Source organism: Ambystoma mexicanum, chromosome 14, assembly GCF_040938575.1.
Source record: "Ambystoma mexicanum isolate Mex_15411 chromosome 14, UKY_AmexF1_1, whole genome shotgun sequence".
Lineage (NCBI taxonomy): Eukaryota > Metazoa > Chordata > Amphibia > Caudata > Ambystomatidae > Ambystoma > Ambystoma mexicanum.
Genome location: NC_090940.1, coordinates 219,104,310 through 219,117,473, shown reverse-complemented (window position 1 = coordinate 219,117,473; position 13,164 = coordinate 219,104,310). Strand labels below are relative to the sequence as shown.

The 13,164-nt window shown below is 45.9% G+C and overlaps 1 protein-coding gene across 4 annotated transcripts in view; it reads left to right on the top strand.

Annotated features, from left to right (window-relative positions):
- Positions 1-13,164, top strand: part of CDKL1 (cyclin dependent kinase like 1) — a 1,210,180-nt gene that overhangs the window by 645,162 nt on the left and 551,854 nt on the right. For all 4 annotated transcript variants that reach the window (XM_069638983.1, XM_069638981.1, XM_069638982.1 and 1 more), the window contains exon 4: positions 2,798-2,870. In XM_069638983.1, coding sequence (XP_069495084.1) covers positions 2,798-2,870 — 73 coding nt within the window. The remainder of the gene's footprint in view (positions 1-2,797; positions 2,871-13,164) is intronic.

Sequence of the window (13,164 nt, the reverse complement as noted above, 5' to 3'; positions counted from 1 at the left end):
CAAAAAGTGGAACAAAGGGATCGACTTGGGTTGGAGTCACAGAAGAGAACACAAACGCCATTTTAGAATCGAGTCCTGGCAAAAAATACCAACCGGCGAATTAATATTAATTAAATAAACCAGCGGTATGTTCGAGGCTATGAGAATTAATTAATTAAAGTTGGTAGCCTCGAACAATGGGAAAATCCCATTGGGATATAATTGCGGTCGAATATAAAAAGTATCCACTGCCACCAGCCAAAACTCGATCAGGGGGGACGGAGACGTGCCCCCTCGACTAACAGACCCTGGGGCAATCGAATTGCCCCGACCAGTACATCCACAATATGATGGTTTGTACCGGTTTCTGTTAATAATTTGGGACTAGTAAAGCCAATGGTGACTTTACATGCCCTGAGAGACAGTAGTCAGTCCCAGGGTATTGAGTCTATGGTGGGGTGTCACTATGACACCCCTGTGTTACTGCACGGAGGGTGCTGTGTAAAAAACATAGAAAAAACACATGAGACCCTATGGAGTAAAGGACCCCATGGCCCATAAAACACATTAACAGCCAAAGGAACACCATAAATCATGTCCAAGAGTGGGAGAAAAAGAGTCTCACTTTTGGCAGGAGAAAAAAACAAACTCCAGAAATCCAGCAAAGCAGCTGGGGGACTCACTAGGTTAGGAAAATCAGCCTAAAGAGAGAATTCTCCTTAACACCTACCGAGCCTGGTTCACCTCGTCCTCACACTTAGCATGTGGTCCTCACTCCCTGTGCTCCCTGCATCCCGTGGCACTTGCCCACCTGGCCTCCCCATAGCACTTGTCTAGCCCCAGAGGCCCATTTGATGTATGGGTGCTTTATAAATACCCAATGAATGAATAAGCCAGTATCTTGGATGACTTCTACTTGTTCTGGGCTGATCTTGCTCCCCCAGAAATGTCCCAAAGTCAATTCTTCCAAGGAAAGTTACAAAGAAACAAAAGTTCACACAAATAGAAAATCCACTGGTAGCAATTCCTGTTCACTTGATGAAACGATTCCCCTTTCCAAGTTCCAAAAAGAAAACAACAGTACCAATGGTTTTCCTGCATATCCTCTCTCCAGGAAAAGAAGAACAAAGTTAATGACACACATGCCACTTTTGCTTGATAACTCTTCTGTTTGCAAAAAAAAATATAAATGCACAAAAAAGTTTTCAGTGTCTACACTCTGCAGCACACTATGGGTGGCTCTGGGCGGAGGGCGGGGTCCCCCTGACCTATGTAAACTGCCTCCGCTTACCACTGGCCACACCTAACCTTACTGCAATGCAACCTTTCTCCTTAACAAAGCATGCAGATTCTACCGAAATTCCTAGAATAGCCTTCTTGGGATCAGGTGAGGGAAGCACTCTATTGATTTCATCATGAATGAGTGCCCAATACTGTTGAAGTGTTGGACGAGACCAAAGCATATGATACAACATGTCAGAGAACCTATTGCATTTAGAGCATGTATCATCTTCCCTTCTACCCATATTTAACAACCTCATCGGAGAGAAATACATCCTCTAAGGAATGTTAAACTGAATGAACCTGAATTAGATGGTAATGGATACCTCTCTGAGATTTAGGGCTTGTGTCAAGTTTTTTTTTAATCCCACATTCCTCCCATTTAATTAAAATGTTTGTTCCCTCTAAATGGCCTGTGAAATTCAAAATCACCCTATGCATGTTAAAAATCTGTTTATCTTCAACTGCCGTTGTAAACACCCCTCTCAGCAAGAGGGGCCACTCGAGAACACCAGAATCACCCCTCAATAGAGCTTGCAGTGCATGTCTCAATTGTAGATACTAGAAAAGGCACTCACGGATTATACCACATTTCTCCTGAAGCTCAGTAAACGAGTGGAACTTCCTGTTAAAAACATCTCCCACCGTAATCACCCCAGAATTCATCAATACCCGAAGACCTTGCATCTTCTGGATCTCAAATATGGAAAGCAATTCTTGAATGGAAAGCAGATGGAAAGAAGTTAGCAAAGTCTTGGAGGAAGTTGTAGATGCCTCTTCCCTAGGTGCTCAGGGCAATGTTGGTCCTTTCCTGTCCAGGTAATCTTGAAATGTGTTAAATTATTTTGCTGAAGTGTAATGCGATGGAATCAAAGTTCTTGCCTGGGTAAAGGAGCGATGTTACAGGCTGTGGGGTTCTTGAATTCGTGGATGGAAAATGTGCATGATTACATATGTGACTTACTGATGTGCTATTATTCCCTGCTTTTGTATGTTTGTGGCTTTATTTGCTGAAAGTTAAACCTTGTGTGTTCACCTTGTTTTGTAATTGGGTGTCTTTGATCTTAATTTAATGGAAAGGGTCCAGATGGCTGAGGCTTCATAAAACAGTATTTGGTTTGTTTTGCACTATTTTTGTGTGATGGGTGAGACTATTTTGATTCAAGTGCATCAACAATTGTTATCGTAATGCTGTGAATTGTATTGTTGTCCTTTAGTCATGGGGCATTTGAGGCTGCACTAGACGTGGGACCGTCTGAAGCTGTTGGGCCCTTGTGATTTTACTTTGTCTTCGGGCTTGCAGAATATTATATTTTACCAGTAGCAGTGTTATTTATGGACTCTCTTCAGGAGAGTTGTGCGCGATTATGGGTGGCCTTAACGTTAAAGATGACCTTCCATTAGGACAAGGTGCTGTGGAATTCTTTTCAACTGTTTAACATTTTCAATGTCATCAAACTGTGCATATGTTCCATGACTGATTCCTGTATATGTTTGTTCTCTATAACATTACATGCATACCTGTGCTTTTTTATAGGGTTCCAGAGCATCTAGTAAAAAGCATAACTTGGCAGACACTACAAGCAATAAACTTCTGTCATAATCACAATGTAAGTAACCAGCCTCATTACATTTGAATGCAGAATTCTTTTAGGGAAGCAGGCCCATAAGAGTTTGATCCTCACACTGTAGAGGCATCCCATCCTTCCTATGTTGGCAACATTCAAAGGGACAGCCCATTTAGTCTTCAACCAGCATTTACCCCATTTTGCTCATGTTTAATAATATATTTTCTTTTTTGTTTTTCTGTTAATTAGGAACATGCATTTTGCGTTGTGATGGATTACAAGTTGTAACCCTGCCATTGTCATCCTGTGCCCCCAACAACCCCTCCCCACCCTTCAAAGTTATTGTACTGCAGTTTGGCACGTTATTAATGCCTGTGTTGAAAAACTGGCAGGCGGCGCGTTTCACTTAACTTTCAATCAATGTTTATGTGATCCAAAACCACCTCTGCACACACATCCCTCTACCCTCCACCCTTTATCCTCCTCGTTTCTATGCATTTCTTTGTCTGTTTCCTGCTCCCGTCACAAAACACAGTCTGGTTCTCCCCGGGTGTGTGTAAAATAAATAATTATCTGGTGAAACTTTGTGCTATAAGATACTGTGGTGGGGAGGGGTGCAAGATAAATGGCTCTTAAAAAAATCAGCAAATTGCTCCTATAACATTGGCACACAATGTGGAAACCCCATAACTGCCAAGGGTCCCCCCCCCCCAGTGCCAAGGCCTTTTTTGGTGATTTCGGTATGTTGCCATTCAATCCCTTGTAACTTTTTTGTTACATGAGATATCTCGACCAAATTCAGCCCCTTTTTTCCCCCACATGTAGACGGTCATACCGCCACCAAGGAATCCTAGTTTGGTGTAGGTGGCAGAGAGAAAAAAACCAAAAAGGGATAACATTTAGGGTTTTTTCAGAAAATGCCAATAAAATGATGTACAAAGAAGCCTGTGGGTTTTTCCTTGTAAGAGCTAGGAACAAATGGTTTGCTGTGCTGAATTCGCCATTTTCCAGGCTTTCAAGAACAGGTTGGAAACCAAAGAAACATATTTTGATATGCTAACCAGCCGTTTTGTGAGAGGTAGGCGATTTTGGACTTTTTTTGCAATAGGACATGCAGGGACGGAATGGAAGAGAACGGTAGGAAAGCTGAATGGGAATACAGAAAGGCATACTTCTCCAGCATTGGATCTTTCATAGATTCAGATGCTTGAATATTCCCCGTCGTCAGACTGGGTATCCTCAGTGATTTAAATAATTATTAAAATAATTTAATATACATTATTTCCATAGAAACACAATGTAGATGGTGTCCAGTTAAAGGATCGAATGCAAAAGGTGAGAGTGACTAGGATCGGAAACCAAAGGTTCGACATTTCTTTTTTATTATATATTTTTTGGGGGGTTTTCGTTTAGGTTAAAAAAAAGTGGTTTTTACCACAAAAAAGGGAGTTGGGGGGACCCCCCCCAAAAGAAAATGTAAAACAAACCAAAACATTTTTCGAACCTTTTGCTTTCGGTCCTTTTGATTCGACCCGTTTGTTATTCGATCCTTTTGATTCGATACTGTGACCTATAACCAATGTAGATTGGCCATTCAATTGTGTAGTCCCTCCACCTCACTTTGGTCCTTTATGGCTCTAACCAATGAGGGCAGGGTTTAAGCCATCTTCAGATTTTTCGACGCAATCTAACAGACTTGAGGGAATCCTCAGCTCTCTGAGCTTTCGTTTTTTCTTCACTGTTAGCTTTAATCTTTTTTCTCAAAAAACATCTCTGTCTTGATCTCCTGATCAAGTTCTTCCTAAACAGTGTTTCTGGGCTCTAAAAACACTGCTTTTCACTCGAAATTCGTCTAGTGAATCTTCTCTTCACACCATGCCAGAGGAGCAAACTGCCAAGAAGCCTTCCCTTTTCAGGGTCTGTGTTAGATGCCAGAAAAAGCTAGTCTACATGAAAGACCCTCATGAGCAGTGCATATACTGCCTCTATCCTCCTAACATTCACGAATGTGATATTTGTAAAACATTTTCTGCCAAAACTCTCCAGGACAGACATAGAAGACTCCTTCTACATTTGGAATCAAGAGCACACTCTTCTGATGAAGAATCGGCTAAGACAGCCCTTGTACTGTCTATGAAACCTTCAGAGAGGCAAACTTCAAAAAGAAGGGCCTCCTCTGCAGAAAGAGGCTCTTCTCCTTCACATAGGAACAAGAAAGAGGTGGAATTGACATCTTCCCTTGGTTCTGGAGACCAAAAGAAAAAGCACCCTGACGAGGAAACCTCCTCCAAAGGTAAGGAGACGTTTTAAAAAATTCCGAGGGGACAATCGTCATCAAAACCGCTGTCATCGAGCGGCACCAGCGATAAAGGCCCATCGATGAGCAAGCCGTAAACGAAGCCTAAGACATCAACGACGACGCTCCAAACCTCGTTGTCTACGACTTAGTCATCATTGTCGAAATCGGCCATAACTAAGCAATCGTCGACGAATGAATCTCACCACTTGTCAACAAAACTCTTGTAGACGGAGAAGGAGCATCACCTGTCCACAAAGCGATCATCGTCCACGGAATCCTCGTCGACGACACCCTCGTCCACGAAGCTACCAACTAAACCACTGTTGACGAAAACATAGTCGACGACAATTAATCCCTCGTCGACGGAGAGGAGTAAGTCCAAGGCTCCGTCCACAGATATTTCAGGTACGCCGTCCAAGGAAAGTGAGTCATCCAAACCAATGGACACGGATCTCCACACCCTGGAGCCCTCAATCTGTCAATAAGAGCCCACCTGTCTCCCTTAAGAGAGATGGCAGAACTTCCGGACGTCATCCTACAGGAGGATGTTTCGGATACTGTAACGCTCACCTAACTCCCACAGAGGTGCTGGCCTGGTTCGCGCTGCTGTGACCTCTTCTAAGGTGATGCGCAGGGTTCGGAAGACGGACTGGACTGGTCCCCCAAATCTGGCTTGTCTGGCTCGCAGAAGTATCCTTCTGTAGGCGAAAATAGGGGATTAACTGTCTGCGGGGGAATGCAATCAGCCTCCCACTTTCCCCTCTCACCCTCCTCGAAACCCTTCTGTGATTCCTCGTAGCGTCTCACCTTAGGGTCTGGAAGGACGAGCTCTCCATCCTGCTTCTGATACAGGGGCGCGTTGGTATCCAGTGACTTCACTGGATTTTCGGATTGGTGAGAACCAAACTTGCTTGGCTTCCAGGTAAGTTTTTTGATAAGAGGTTCCCCTTGTGTCCATGCAATAATGTACTAATGCTAGTGTCTTTTTCCCCATAGGGGCCGGGTTACGGAATGCCGGGGAACAGGCACCGACCCGAGATGAGAGGTGAAATCCTTGTAGAAATCAGGTAAGTCTTTAATGAGCGTTTTCTGGTAATGTCTTTTCATTCGCTCATTAACGCTGATGTCTTTTTTTCCCCTTAGGGGCCGGGGTCCGGAAATGCCAGGATGCGGCGCGGACCCGAAATGAAGAGGGAATGAATCAAGAGGTAAGTCTTAACGTGGAGATTCAGCTTTCCTTATTCCCTTCTCTCTCTCACCTTTTGTTCTGGTCTTTTTCTCCCTAGGCGTTGGGGCGTGACTGCGAATCCGGATGATCGCTGCTGAACATGGAGGCGCCCTGTAAAGGTGAGTGGAATGCGGCGCTGCAGCGATCGACGCGATGAGCTTTTAAATAAAAGTCTTCCTTTTCAGGATTGTCGGCGAGATGTCTCCGGGATGCGGATTTAGCAGGTAAGGACTTTTTCTTCTTCTGTTCTCTTCTTCTCTTCCTTTGCAGGTGATCCAGGATGCTGGCAGGCGTGGCAGAAGTCAGGATGCAGGAGCAGACACGGTGAGCGTCCAGCTGTTAGATTCAGCACAACGCGAAGCACGTGTGGCTGTTCGGGTGGGGTTTAAATAGCCTTGGAAGAAGTTCCAGGTATGTATCCTTCCTCCAATCAGGTATGTATCCTTCCCCGACCACGCCCGGATGGTAAATTAGTCCCACAGGTAAAGTAGTTCCTTTCAGGCCTCAAGGAGGCCGGGATCCTGCAGCATGGTCTGCATCAGGTAAGTGCACCCAAGCACTTCCATAATGAGCCTGGCGCCTATGGCGCCAGGACTGATGTCTTTTATGAGCCTGGCGCCATAGGCGCCAGGACACTGTCCAAAGGGCCCCTATATGGGGTTGCTGGGTCCTTCCTTGGGGACTGGATGTCCGCTTTCGGAGACGCAGGGCTTGAACCGGCTCCCCTGGAGCGGGCATCATGACAGATACCGAACTCATTTCTGAGAAATCAATCTTCACTCCCAAGGAGAACAGTCCTTCCTGGCATCCCACCACGGAGGAACCGCAGACCCATATGATCCAGAACTCATGCTTTCAATGCAGAGGAACATTGACGAATTTAATAGACCTCAAAGGCAAAGGCATCGATCTTCTACACCGATGGAACGATCGCCTCAGAGGCCGTTTTCACCGCCCCATAATTCTCCAAGAAGCTCTCCTAACAGGAGCAGACCTCATAAGAGAGCACGCTCACCGGAGCCTCCTCGCAGATCCAGGAGCAGGATGCTCAGTGCTTCGCCGCCAAGGGTCTCACCCCCAAGATCATCACCTGTGCCAAGAACAAGGGACCCCACAAGACCACCCACAAGGGAACCCACGATAGTTCCATCCACTGCATCCATTTCCGACTGGCAAAAAGATCTTTTCAGGGAATTTTCAGACCCTGAAGAAGGGGAGATTACCCAGGAGCCGACACGCAAAGCGAGTGAGACAATTACATTGTAGAGAAGTCTAGGAAGAAGGACTCCCCAGGAGACACTTCACCACCCGACGATCTGGTGTCTTTTCATACCATAATTGTTAAGGCAGCAGACCTCTTTAATTTGCAAGTAGCATCAGAGGAGAAAGACATCGGTCCTCTATGAGCATAGAGACAAACTTAGGACAGTCACTACAATTCCTCTTTTGGATACGATATGGGACACTGGAGGAAAGATTTGGCTACGCCATTGTCCACACAGGCACTCGTCTCAAGACCGGAGAAGAAGTATAAGGCACCGTACCCGGCACCATTATGCCGAAGAGGGCATACTAAACACGATTCATTCATAACGATTGCAGCCAGAAAAAGGTTGGCTAACCCATCTTCGCCCCTTTCAGCTCCACCTGACAAAGAAGGGCGTGAATTGGAAGCCATGGGCAGGAAGGTATTATCGTCGGCCTCTCTTACCATTAGGACTGGAAACGCTCTTGCCATGACCGCACTGCTTGATCGTGAGCTGTGGCTCCGCATGTCCAAGTTGACCAAGTACTTGCCTATGGAACTGCAAGATGAAGCCAAAGCAATCATATTGGATGGTGAGGCTACCTCTGACCATATGATCGATGCAGCAGTGGACATAGCGTAGTCAGGTTTCAGACAAATGGCACATGGTACAATCTTGAGGAGAGAAGCCTGGATGAAGGCTACAAACTTTAAACTAGAGGTTCAGGCGCAGATATTAGATATGCCCTTCGATGGGCAAGACCTCTTTGGTAAATAGATTGACGACCACCTCAAGGATATAAAGGCAGACGCAGACAAGGATATGGCACGAGCCATCAGTTCCCTTAAAGACAAGAACAAAGATTGTAGATCCTTTCGATCCTTTCGAGGTGCATCTTCCAAATACAGGGCTTTCAGCCGCCCCTCCTACAACCAAAAAACTCAGAGTAACACCTTTCAAGACAGATACCACCAGTCAACAAGCAGATACACCCAGAGAGGTAGACGTGGCCCTAACCAGGCCAAGACCCAGAGCAAGCAAAATTGACAATCCCTCTCCTCCTCTCTGATGACGCACCCCGGTGGGAGGAAGAGTAAGTCGTGTTTACCAACATTGGCTAGGAATAACATCAGACAAGTGGGTGCTGCAGGTGGTTTGCGAAGGTCACACCATCAAATTCCTGGATTAACCTCCATTTCTTGACCACGTTCCACGAAAAGTGCATCGTTTGAAGCAGGTCATGTTGGAGGTTCACAAGCTGCTCCTAAAAGCAGCTATAGAACTGGTGCCACACCATCAAATTCAAAGATGCTTCTACTCCTGTTTTTTTCTGGTGAAAAAAAAAAATGGTCAGTGGAGACCGATTCTGGATTTGAGAGCACTCAAAAAATGTATTAAGTGCATCAAATTCAAGATGACATCCCTTCAGAATGTTCTCACGTGGCTCAACCAACACGACTTCCTGGCCACCCTCGACTTGGAAGTTGCTTATTTCCACATTCCCATTCATCCTGCCCACAGGCAATTCCTCAGGTTCGCAATGGGGGGGTCACATTTTCAGTTCTGTGTCCTCCAATTAGGCCTAAAATCAGCACCAAGAGTATTTACCAAGTGCTTAGCACCGATGGCGGCAAAGCTCAGAAGATCGAGAATGGAGGTCTTCCCGTATTTAGACGACTGGCTAATAAAGGCAATCTCATTCAAACTTGCGAGCATCGCAGTGGCAAACACATTAAAACACCTGAAAGGCTTAGGTTTCTCGATAAACGAGGACAAATCCTGCCCCGTTCCAAGCAAGACAGTGCCTTTCCTGGGAGCAGAACTCAACACCAACATACCCAGAGTAAGACTGTCAGCAGACAGAATATCGACGCTGATTCATCTGGCTTCAAGGTTTTAAAGCAATGGGACAGCCACGGTCCGCTCCCTCAAATCCCCAGAGGCGTAGGCAGGGTAGAGCCTGAGGGGCAAAGCCCACCCCAAATCTGTAAATGCCCACTCAGCAGCGCTGTGTGGGCATTTACAGATATTTTTGTCAGTGCAGTGGGCCCAACTACATTAGCATCAGGCCCCATTTGCTAGACAATCCTGGCTACGCCTCTGCAAATCCCTTCTGGGCATGATGTCCTCATGTATATCCCTTATACCAAATTGCAGGCTTCACATGAGACCAATTCAGGAGACCCTGGACCACCAATGGAAGCACGCAGTCGGGTCATGGGAGGATACCATACAACTACCAGCAACATTTCACAAGGCCTCCGATGGTGGAGCAGAACTCAAAACCTGCTACAGGGAATGCCTTTCCAAGCTCCAACTTCAACCCTTCTCCTTAGGACGCGTGTGTCACTATCGGGCTGGGGGGCACACTTGGAAGATATGCAAACAAAGGGCACAAGGCCCACCCAAGAATCCCAACTACACATCAATGTTCTGGAGCTCAGGGCAATACGGTGGGCGCTAAAGGCCTTTCTAGCGGTGCTAGCAGGGCAGGCGGTGACCGTCCAAACAGACAACACAACCTTGATGCATTACACGAACGAACAAGGGGGAATGAGGTCAGAGTTGTTGTCTCAGGAGGCTCAAAAGCTATGGAACTGGGCTTTACATCACAAGGTCCACATCAAGGCAGAGCATCTACCGGGAGTGGACAATGTCCTTGCAGACAAGTTAAGCGGAGGGTATTCAGCATCCCACAAATGGGTGATAGACGAAGCAGAAGCCCTACAGATATTTCACTATTGGGGCATCCACAGATTGACCTTTTTGCCACCAAGGCCAACAGGAAATGCCACAGGTTCGCCTCCAGGTATCCAGAACACATCTCGTTGGGGGTGCACCTTCTCCGTGGACTAGACAGGCAAGTTCCTTTATGCCTTCCATCCGATCCTGATAGCGATGGATTGGGCTCGTCAGGTTTGGTACCCAACTCTGCATCACCTGTCCCTAAGCGCCTTAAAGTTCATCAGAGCTTCTTAACGCAACAGAATCAAAAGATGCTTCACCACGACCCAGCGAGCCTATCATTCCATGCGTGGTTCCTGAGCAGCAAAAATTAATTAACCTGAATCTTCCTGCAGAATGCTGGGACATAATCGAGGCCTCTAGGGCCCCTTCCACATGGACCTCTTATATTCGAAAATTTACTTGTTTTACCAAGTGGTTGAAACATCATCAGTGAACCCTCTCTCTGCATCCATCGAGCAAATACTACTGTACCTGTTGCACCTAGCTAAGGCAGGGCTCTCCCTTTCATCCATCAAGGTGCATTTGTCTGCCACATCGGCATACACAACTAATCCAGGTCAACAATCTTTGCTCACCAAACTGGCTATCAAAGTTTTCTTGAAAGGATTGTTGCTTACTTTGCCACCAACTTCTACACCGGTCCCGGCATGGATCCTGAACACGGTCCTGCCAGCACTCATGGAGCCACCATATGAGCCTATTCATAGGTACGACATAACATTTTTATCCTAGAAAGCAGCTTTCTTAGTAGCCATCACGTCAGCCAGGAGAATTGCGAATTGCAAGCCCTTTCTTCAGAACCTCCATTCACCTTGTTTCTTAAGGTCCGCGTCATCCTGAAGGTGCATCTGAAATTCTTACCCAAGGTGTTGTCAGAAATGACACTCAATGAGAGCATAGTGCTTCCAACATTCTTCATGAATCACACGTCTGATGCGGAGAGATAATTACACTCTCTGGATGTGGCAAGGATTCTAAAATTCTACATACTGAGAACTAAGGAGTTCCGCTCCTCGACTAGACTTTTCATTGCATTTGCTGGCCGGACTAAAGGGCAGCACATTTCAAAGCAGAGTTTTGCGTGTTGGGTTTCCCAATGTATCAGTCACTGCCACCAGTCTAAAGGCGATTCACTCGCCAGACCTCCTTCAGCTCACTCCACCAGAGGGAGGGCAGCTTCGGTTGCATTTCATGCTGGAGTACCATTGAAAGACATCTGCAGAGCCGCAACCTAGATCACTCTGCATAAGTTCGCCAAGCACTACTGACTGGCAGAAGATACCAGCAAAGAGTCAGCAGTGGGTCAAGCGGTTCTCTGCCATCTCTTTGTGTAAGTTAGGAGCAGCCTTCTCTTCCCGCCTCACTGGTAATGTGACCTGTTACTTGCTGTATAGTAAAGCGAGCAGAAGGATCTGCAGAATGTACATAAGGTATGGGCATGGCCTAACTGCTTGGTATTCTATTCAAGGATCTGAATCTATGAAAGATCCAATGCTGGAGAAGTTTTACTTACCTGTAACTGTATTTCTCCAGCATTGGCGTCTTTCATAGATTCACATGCGCCCGCCCGCCACCTCTGAGCGGCTGCTCCCTCTCCCAGCAGCCATCAATTCATGTAGTCTTTTACAGCTCAAAATCTGAAGATGGCTGTCTGGGGCAGAGCTTAAACCCTGCCTCCTCATTGGTTAGAGCCATAAAGGACCAAAGTGAGGTGGAGGGACTACACAATTGAATGGCTCTTACGCCATTATGGGCAATCTACATTGTGTTTCTATGAAAATAATGTATATATATTTAATTTTGTAATAATTATTTAAATCACAGAGGATTCCCAGTCTGACAATGGGAATATTCAAGCATCTGAATCTATGAAAGATAACAATGCAGGAGAAATACAGTTACAGGTAAGTAACTAAAACATTTCAGAAAATTAGACATAATTCCAAGTATAGGAAGGGATGATTTGCGCAGGTCAGGGAACAACTATGTAGGGGAAAATTCCATATTGTGCGGAAAAATTGGGAAAATGACAGAAAAAAAGATATCTGGTGGACATGGTTGGACCATTAAGGCAATGGCTTCTGTAAATTTTGAGAAAAGCAATGTTCTGCTACATTCCCTCAACTCTTCCAGTTAGGAAATCAAACATCGTTTCACAAAACAAGCAATACCACAAACCAGAAACTGAGTCATGGTACACAGCATGTTATGCTTATGTTCTAAACAGACGTACTTAGCATGTGTAAATAAGGAAAACAAATGTGGTGAGGAAGGGCAAGCATTCATTCTTTGAAAGAGCACAGGGAGACCGTTTGAAGGGTAGGTGACTTGTGCAGGTTACAAAAGTATAGTGCGTAAAGCAGCGACTAAATGTAGGTCACATTTGTGAAATGAAATGGTTGTGTGACAAAGTGCAGCAGCAAATGTGTGGAAACGTTATGAAAAGCATGCGAACACAACAAGTCTCATACCTTCCCGCGTTCCCACAGGCGTCCCGACAAAAACAGTATGTCACATGTGTGGGTGCACCTACCTGGGCGCCAAGGGAAAAGGCTGAACCACTGGTTACCCAAAGTCTTTCGGCTGAGCAGATTTTGCAGGATTTTGCTCATGTGGGCAACCTACAGCTTTGGGCCTAGGGTGTGGAAGCCACCAAGGAAAACAGGGAACCCCATGCATTTCCGAAAAGAAGACACAGCGGGAATCCACAGGGGTCTGATTTGCGCAAATCGCCCAAGAATTTATTGCCCACAAGCCACGGCAAAGACCCACATAGGGGACAGCTGCTCCCAGGGAAACACCAATGTTATGCTG